Here is a 7,975-nt window from a genome sequence, read left to right as displayed (position 1 = left end):
GTTGGAATTCTCCCTCGTAGACATCCCCGTTGTTGTAGACCTGCACAACGGAACCCGACGCTAGGCGGCAATCACCCTTGAGCTTGTCGGGGGACGAGGAGTTCCCAATGGACCACAGCACGGGGGTCGCTTGGGCCTGATGACGGGGAAGGAGGAGAGCGGAGGAGCGGGACAGGAGGAGGCGGAAGGAGGGAAAGGGGAGGGCGTTCAAGGAGACGCATAGGACGAGGAGAAGAACAGACGAGAAAGCAAGGGCGGAGAAGAAATCAAGGAGGAAGGATCTTCCCGGGACAGCGTCTCCATTCCCGGAGCCGGAGGAGGAAAGCAGGAGGTAAAGGAAAGGGAAGGAGAGGAGGAGGAACAGGCGGAGGCGGAGTTGGAGCCGGCGAAAGGGCGGCGGAGGACGCAAGGCACCGCGGTGCCGCGACGGAGGGCACAACCACGCGCCGGGGCCGCGGCGGCGGCGAGCGCGATCGGGAAGCGAGCGCGGCCGGCCGAGCACGGGCGGGCGAGGGGAAGAGGCGAGCGGGAGAATGGCGGTCGCGAAGAGCACGAGCGCGGGCGAGAAGAAGTCGGCGTCGGAGGGGGGAGTTTCGCGAAGAACAGAAGAAGCGGTCGGGACTTCGGGAGGGAAAAAAAACCTAAGTAAGGCTGCGAAGAACAGAACAGAAGCGTCAGGCGAAACTTTCAATACCTTTTACCGATTAAATTTTTAATACTTTTTACAATAGAATTTTTAATCCTTTTTAAATTAAGATTTTTATTATTCAGATGTAAAAAAATAATTTTTATTTGAATTTTTATTATTTTTTTAACAGCGTATCATCCATGTGCGCTGTTAATACTAATTTTTTTAATCCTCTTTTAACAGCGTATAATTTTTGCACGCTGTAAAAAATACTATTCGCAGCGCACGATTATACGTGTGCTGTTAAATATAAAATATAATATATTATCCGCAGCGCACTTGATTATGTGCGCTGTAAAAACTATTATTAACAGCACACTATAATTGTGTGCTGTTAATGACGTGCTGCGGAAAGTCAAGTTTGTTGTAGTGTTAGAAGCGCGTAGTGGAAGAAATATTTAGAGGGAGAGAGGGAAAGAAAAAACGAAAATATACAACGGTTTTAAATTGTTGTTATAGCTTCCAAAACCGTTGTTGAAAGCGCAAATAGACAACGATTTTAAATTGTTGTTATAGCTTCCAAAACCGTTGTTGAAAGCGCACATATACAACGGTTTTCAAACCGTTGTCGTAGTCTTTAAAAACCGTTGTTGAAAGCGCACATAGACAACGGTTTTAAAACCGTTGTTGTATCTTCCAAAAACTGTTGTCGTAGTCTCCAATCAACCTCTCAAAGACATCGGTTTTTGTTAAAACCGTTGTAAAAAAGTAAAAGACATCGGTTTTGTGGCAAAACCGATGTCTTTTGAGTGTTGTTAAAGACCGATTTTCTTGTAGTGGCAGCTGGAAAATGTTTGATGTGTGGTGTCGGCGGAACCGCGGAATAAGATCAACAAGATTAAGAATTAAAGAAATGTTTATTTTATCCCAGAAGTTACTTATTTCTTTTACTTTCGCATGCTAAACAGAAAAATATTTGAGTTATTTTATTTAATGAGTAAAATTTAAGGAAAGTTTATGTACGTAACGTCTCCCTACTAGTATAAGAAAGAGCGGGGGGGGGGGGGGGGGCGTTACATGACGTCAGTCAGCCACCGTCACAGACAATCGTGAGGTCGAGTGGGTAAGACTATGACAACTGTGCACTCTGCCGTCACTGCTCCTACGTGACCGAGTGGATAGGATGCTAGCGGAGTACACCTATCCTCTTACACCAATTACATGGGGGAGCAATGCTCTCATCTCCTCGTCTCATATGCGAAGGAGGGATTCCTGTAATGCTACTACGCTGCGTCATTACTACTCCTGAGCGGTCGAGCGGAGCCCTGACAGATCAACTGCACACACCCTCCTGATGTACCACTAACCCATGAGTGGCAATGTGTGCAGATCATGTAACTGGTGACAGGCTCAGACTACAAAGGAGCCGATGATCGCCAGCATGCAATCATGCAAGGATGGTGCATGACACTAATGTATGCAAGGAATATCTAGTAGATAATCAATGCTCAGTAAAGAACAGTATATCACTACTCCGATGAGCCTATATACATATGGCAAGTATCAAAGAGATATCAAACTTAAATAAGTAGCAGATAAAAAGAGCAACAACATATGCTAAATAGTGACATACTAGGGCAGATATAAAGCATAAAAATTACTATTAGTAATAGAAAAATCATACACATCACAAAGACAAATCTAAAAAATAAGTCGAGATACCCACCTTTCGCATGTAGTCCGTATCAGTAAAGAACCTCCGTCCAGAAGTTCAGTAGCAAGTCAAAGTCCTGTACCATGGGACTTAAACTTAGCTATTTATATATCAAGGTAGAGAACATGATTTTTGACCAACTCTAAAACAATATATTCCAGTATAATACATACAGATTAAATGTGGCGTGCCCAATGCATTCATACATTAATTTACTTTGTTGCGCATTATAACATATTAACATTACAACTAGCATATCCAGAGAGAGATATAAACTTATAATGGATGAAAAGGGGGCACATAGACATAATCCTCGTGATTGGAAATCCGTACTAGTTGAAGAACAAGCACATAGGGGAGAGATTAACAACATTTAATTCTGAACAGGGAGTTTACTAAGGGGTTCTTCATCTCCTTTATATTCGGCTGCTATTGTAAATAAGCCTAAAGCTGCTGCTGTTCAATTAAGTTCATTCCTTTTCCTTGTAGCTCCCATTCAACAAGAACAACTGCAACCGGAACTAAATAAACTAGAAAACCGAAAACATAATAAGAAATTAAAGGAGCTACACCTGCTGCTACTTACTCTAAAGGGACTATTCCTTATATTATATAAGGCATTCATTTGCACTCGCTTGAGTGCTAATTTACTTATATTTGCAAGAGCTTTAGTGCAACAACTCAAAATTACTTGACCTTCTAAAGAACTCTGATCACTCACATGGAATGAACGAGAAGCATTTAATAAGGCGCCAGCTTCTATAGGTATGAAGTCCAGAACGCTGTCACTCGAGCGAAAAAGTTTATTCATTCCTCTTGCTATGGGTGAGTGTGAAGACCAACAGGAAAAAGACTAGAAAATTTAAATGCACAAAAATAAAATTCTTTCCTCTAGAATAATCTAAGAAATCTCTGATTCGATCATACGACAACTTTCCGAAATCGAAAATTTTCATCTTGGGAGGGCTAGACACTGAAAAATCCTACCTTGATAGCCAGAAGGCATTGATTACTTGTAAATATTAATGCAAGAGGGAGTGAGTTGGAGTCGCTCACCCGATCGGCAAAGGGAACCAGCGGCACTAGGGTTGCGGCGGCGACCCAACAAATGCTGACCGAGGCGATCACGGGCAGGGGCGATCGACGGCTGAAGGTAGCAGCGGAGCGGCGAATGGCAGACGACGACGTCTCCACGCGGCGTTCGGCGGCGTCGGCAGAGGAGACGCAACGGCAGTGAAGAGGAAACGTTGCAATCGGCTGGAGAAGAAGGACACAAGATTGTAAAGGTTGTAAGTTCCTTTATTCCTCTTTTTTTTTAATTATTAATTTCTAATCGAGGAGAGATGTTGAAGTGCAAGTTGGGTTTTGAGTGATTCAGGATCAACCACCCCGCCACCTACAACTTTACAGAACACTGGCTCCGCAGCGCTTCTACGTCCCCTGTTCCTCCTACGATGACGAAGACAACCATGAAAATGCGGATCTCGACAACATCGAGTACGATCAATCCTACTCTCCCGATTGTCCGATCACACGAGGCGGTGGAGACGACGACAAGAGTGAAATATTTGGTAGTCTAGTGTACGACGATGATAAAGTTGTTGAAGAAATAGTCGGTGGTCCAAATCTTTGTCTCGGCTCTGATGTTGATGGGCTGTTCAATTAGACACTTGCCAATGCTTCGAAAGGCACCAACAATTCCACTGCACAAGAGGCTTCTCCTTCAAAGAAAGCACCAAGCCTTGTCCAGAATTCTATTGACCATTCAAGGTGCCTTGTCCAGAATTTTATTGACCATTCAAATGATTTAGCTTCAACAGACATGATGCTAAAACAAATAGATTTATCCAAGGACAGAAAATACAGATACTTCGTTTGTATTAGAAGGACATGAGCAGATGCAAATAGAAGTTTCAACTAATGGAACCAAAGAAATAGTCGATAATTGTGATTTAAATGAAGATATTCTTGTGGACGAAAGAAATCAAGGGAAGCCAACTATCTTTTTAACAATATCCCCCTCTTCAATATATATGTCTTGCCAATATTTTTTTCTTAAATTCCATGTCAACTAATTTGCCAGCTTTAGTTACTATAATTGTTCTAATTTCTTTTTTGACATCTTACAGAAGGATTTTGAAAGGCGGAGCTCTGAGCTTCGGTCCTTAGGTTGTTTGGGAGGTGGGTAGTGGCTTGTCAGATCCGTTAGGACCAACTTTAGTCATTATGGAAAAGGTGTCAGTGACAAGGACGGTAGTGAGCGTTATGGCTGCATGCGCGGTGGCGATGCTCATTGTGCGTCACCATATGCGAGCATGGGTTAGTGGTTGCGAATCACTGCAATGATCAAGGAGCTTGAGGAGTAGCCGCTTTGCCTATCTGGAAGCTGCGACAAGTAACGAACGCGATGATGGTGGATTTTGCCGAATTGATGTAGTTGATCTTCACCCTTGGTGACTATCTGATATTATTTTAAACTTGAGGATGAGTTTTTTTAACTTGAGATGACTGATGCAAAAGGATTCAAATATTTTTATTATTATTTTTGATAATTTTTAAGATTTTTAATATTTAGAATAGTTTTAAACAATTTTATTTTTTTATATTTGAAAATATTGTTTAGGATTTTTAAAATTTTGTCTATTAAGAATTTTTTCTTTTTTATAAGTTAGGATTTTGGGTCTATATAGACATCTTATTAGTTGAATAAATTTTTTTTTGATTTACTAATATTTTCAGTATTGTTGTTTATTTCCTTATCTTCTGGTATTTTTTGAATTAACAAGTTTTAAAAGATTGATTTTCGACATTTGCAGTCGATCAACAAAATTAATATTATCTGCAAGAGAATTACTATCCCGTCCGACGCATACATTTCATAGCCTAGATTAGGAAATATGAGTTTTTAAAATCTTCACAATCTTAAGACAATTTAATTTAATCTAGAATCTCAATTTAGGTTGTAAAATCTAGATTTTAGGACATGATTACACTGCGAGTGTAATGATTTTGGTTGAAAGTGATTCTAAGGTTTTATGTCAATCAATGAATTTTGATTAAGATTCATTGATGATCCTACAGTGTTTAGAATTTTAAAAATTTGACATGAGCTGAACCATGAGAGTCGTAGGTGTAGGATCATGGTGATTGATAAAGGGGTGAATATAGATCATCGCTTTCCTCAATTTCATTGTGTGTTTGTTTCCATCAGACAAGTGTATGCAGCGGAATTAAATAATAACAACACAAAAAACAACACCGAGGTTTTATTTGATTTTCAATCCATTAGGATTGGTACTTCAAGGCGTATGTACAGGATGGATATTGATTTCTTTTACTTTGATTCTGTTAAAGATAAGCACGACAACGTTGGCAACCTGACTGAGAAGTTGGATTTAGCCTCCTTTGAACGTGATAGTGTTTTATTGTTCTGACAAAAAAACAAGGGAACTATTTTTGACTAAATGGAAAACTAAATATTATTTTGAACAAATATTTAAGCATATTATATTCACTTTATGAAAATTACAAAATACATCACACATACACATGCTATATACTTCTGGAATAAAACTTTATTATTGTCGATAACTGACTGTGAAAGGCAATGAATGATTCAATGTGTAACTCTTGTCTTTTACTCGGAGGCTGGCAAGGGGTAGCGAGGTGAAGGAACTAAGAGCAGATTAACCTTCCTTGAAGCGCTTGCTCCGAATGATTCAGACATGTCAATGTCCTCTGCTTTCACTCCTTTCGGAAATGCCCAATCGAAGTGGAACAGAAGCTGAGACAATGCCAGCGCCAAAGTTGTCAATCCAAAGGTCATGCCTGCACACATCCTTCTACCGGCACCGAATGGCAAGAACTCAAAGTCATTGCCTTTGAATTCTTTGTCGACGCCTTCTTCGAATCTCTCCGGTCTAAAGATCTCGGCATCCTTCCAGTATCTAGGATCCCTTCCTAGTGCCCAAACATTGATGAGGACTCTTGTTCCAGCAGGAAGTGTGTAGCCAAGAACTTCAGTAGTCTCTTGAGCCACTCGTGGAAACAAGAGGGGGAATGGTGGATGCAACCTTAAAGTTTCTTTGACCACTTCATGGAGATAGGTAAATTGTGGAACATCAGTCTCCTCGATAAAACCTTTATCCTTCATAGCTTCTCTCACTTCCTTTTGAGCTCTCTCTAATGTCGAAGGGCGCAACATGAGCTCAGACATAGCCCATTCAATGGTGTTTGCGGTTGTCTCCGTTCCTCCAGCAAACATATCCTGCTCAGATCAACCAATGAAGAAATCATTATAAATTTGATAAATAAATATATGAAATATATAGGCACATATATGTATAAATACTCACAATCACAACAGCCTTGATGTTGTCGAATGTGATCGGCACTTCTAGGTTGCCTTCATCTTTGAGCCTGAGTAAAACATCAATAAGATCCTCCTCTTCACCTGCATCGCGGTTCATCTGATGCTCCTTGATTGTCGCATCGAGGATCACATCTAGTTTCTTGTGATATCTCTTTAACTGAGTGCTAAATCCAGTGAGGACATCAACAACCTTGAGAGATGGAAAGAGATCGCCAACGCTAAATCCGCTAGCCATTTTGATGACTTCTTTGATGGTCTCCATGAACTTCTTCTGTTGCTGGCACCTTCTCCCAAACGAAGCTTGGACCACGATGGAGTTGGTTAACTCGTTCAGCCTCTCCCCCAGGTTGACTGGCTTCCCCATGGCAGCAGCGTCGCTGACGTCGCTCATGAGACGACCGACCTGCTCTTTCCTCAAAGACACAAACGACTTGACACGCTTCGCGCCGAGCAACTCCATGACGCAAATCTTGCGCAGCTGGCGCCAGTACTCGCCGTTGGAGAAGGCGATGTCGCTCTGGCCGTACGCAATGATCTTCGCGGCGGTGAACTCAGGGCGAAAGGCGAAGTTGGCGTCCTGCGCCTTGAGCACCTGCTGCGCGCCCTCCCGCGAGCTGAGAATGATTTGGTCGACTTGGCCGAGTTGGAGCTTCATGACATTCCCATGCTCGCGAGCCAGGTCTCGGAGCGCATGGTGGGGCAGCTTGCCGATGAGATGATGTATGCTGCCGACGAAGGGGAGCCTTGAGGGGGTGGGAAACTCCGGCCCTACGTGTTTAGGCTTGGAGCTGAAGACCCTCCTGACAATGATCAGAAGAACCAAGAAGATGGAGAGCAAGACGGGAAGGGAAGGGACCTGTAACTCCATCTTGATCCTCGCTAGCTGTGTGTGCTAACTTGGACAGCCAAATGGGAGCTATATAGCAGCAGCATCAGCCGCCGCTAAGGAGCCGTGCCCAGGCAAGTCAACAGTCCAAAATTGATGGCCGTGCCTTTGATCAAATCGTCAAATTCCCAAAGCCCCTCGATCCGTTGAACGATTCTTCCCTGAAGCTATGCGACAAACAAATTTTATAATTAGTATGGAGCTGAAACTGAGGGAAGGCTTAAAGTCAATTCCATTCTTCCGCTCATGTCAGGGTCAACCCCCCTGCCTTCTTCCTACCGGCGTATGCCTATGAAACCGCGTTGCTGACGATAAACTTTCAACTTCATTTGTAAGCAGAAAGTGCTGATGAAGATAAAATTTCAATTTCATTAT

At 42.3% G+C, this 7,975-nt stretch overlaps 1 protein-coding gene across 1 annotated transcript; it reads right to left on the bottom strand.

Annotated features, from left to right (window-relative positions):
• Nucleotides 1–5,854: 5,854 nt before the first annotated feature.
• On the bottom strand, nt 5,855–7,587 carry LOC141822530 (premnaspirodiene oxygenase-like). Its single transcript, XM_074709975.1, has 2 exons — nt 6,698–7,587; nt 5,855–6,609 (listed from the first exon to the last, which is right to left on the bottom strand). Exons 1-2 carry the CDS (start codon nt 7,580–7,582, stop codon nt 5,980–5,982), a joined length of 1,515 nt encoding a protein of 504 aa, XP_074566076.1. The 5' UTR covers nt 7,583–7,587; the 3' UTR covers nt 5,855–5,979.
• Nucleotides 7,588–7,975: the final 388 nt, after the last annotated feature.

Source organism: Curcuma longa, chromosome 2 (genome assembly GCF_044706935.1).
Source record: "Curcuma longa cultivar G26 ecotype Majalengka, Jawa Barat chromosome 2, ITB_CL_G26_1.1, whole genome shotgun sequence".
NCBI classification, from domain to species: domain Eukaryota; kingdom Viridiplantae; phylum Streptophyta; class Magnoliopsida; order Zingiberales; family Zingiberaceae; genus Curcuma; species Curcuma longa.
The sequence above is the reverse complement of the archived record's forward strand: the minus strand, read 5'-3'. Positions and strand labels throughout refer to the sequence as shown.